The sequence below is a fragment of the Monoraphidium neglectum genome, assembly GCF_000611645.1.
Source record: "Monoraphidium neglectum strain SAG 48.87 unplaced genomic scaffold scaffold06487, whole genome shotgun sequence".
Classification (NCBI taxonomy): domain Eukaryota; kingdom Viridiplantae; phylum Chlorophyta; class Chlorophyceae; order Sphaeropleales; family Selenastraceae; genus Monoraphidium; species Monoraphidium neglectum.
The window spans coordinates 1,771-2,436 of record NW_014007155.1 but is presented as its reverse complement, the minus strand read 5'-3'; the positions used below and the strand labels follow the sequence as shown (position 1 = coordinate 2,436).

Below are 666 nucleotides of genomic sequence, written 5' to 3'. Positions count from 1 at the left end.
CGGTTGGGTCGAGTTGGGGCTGAATGGGGCTGGTCGGGGCACGTCAGGGCGCCGTCACCGCTCAACTGGTCGAGGTGCATGAAGCGCCCCACTCATGCAGCCAGGCCTCCCTCGCGCACTCCATTCCAGTGCTTCGAACAAGCCCGCCGTCGGCCCTCCTGCTCGCTACCACCTACGTATACCTACATACTCACACTTGTGAACCCTGTACAACGTTATTGATACTATGTCTCATACAGTTGACATATATAATCGATATTCACGCACCTGGTTGAGCTGTATGAACCTCTCAAGCTCCAGCACCTCGTCCCCCAGCCGCCGCGCCTCCCCTCGCAGCGCCGCCGGCGCCGCGCGCGCGAGCGCGGGCGCGCCGGCCCGCAGCTCACGCAGGGACGCGCGGAGGGCCTCGCTGGTGCGCTCCGTGAACGCGGCGACCTTTTTTCGAGGGGAAAGGGGGGTGGGGAATGAACAGGCGGGGGCGGCAGGGTCGGCGGGGGCGCTGCTGGGGTCGCTGACCGGCCACGCCGCCGGCGGCCAGCCCGCCGGTGCTGCACGGCGGCCCCTGCGCGCCGGAAGCGGCGCGCCACTCCTGCCGGGTGACCCTTGCACCCTCCCTTGCACACCCCGCAGAAAGAAGAGGCGGCGGGCGGGTACCGTCGGGCGGGG

At 68.6% G+C, this 666-nt stretch overlaps 1 protein-coding gene across 1 annotated transcript in view; it reads right to left on the bottom strand.

Moving 5' to 3' along the window:
• Positions 1-190: 190 nt before the first annotated feature.
• The window catches only part of MNEG_16541 (hypothetical protein), a gene marked incomplete at both ends in the record, with an annotated part of 1,223 nt that continues 747 nt past the window's right edge, over positions 191-666 (bottom strand). Inside the window, 2 exons of the mRNA XM_014034989.1 lie at positions 191-205; positions 268-435. Coding sequence (XP_013890443.1) covers positions 191-205; positions 268-435 — 183 coding nt within the window. The remainder of the gene's footprint in view (positions 206-267; positions 436-666) is intronic.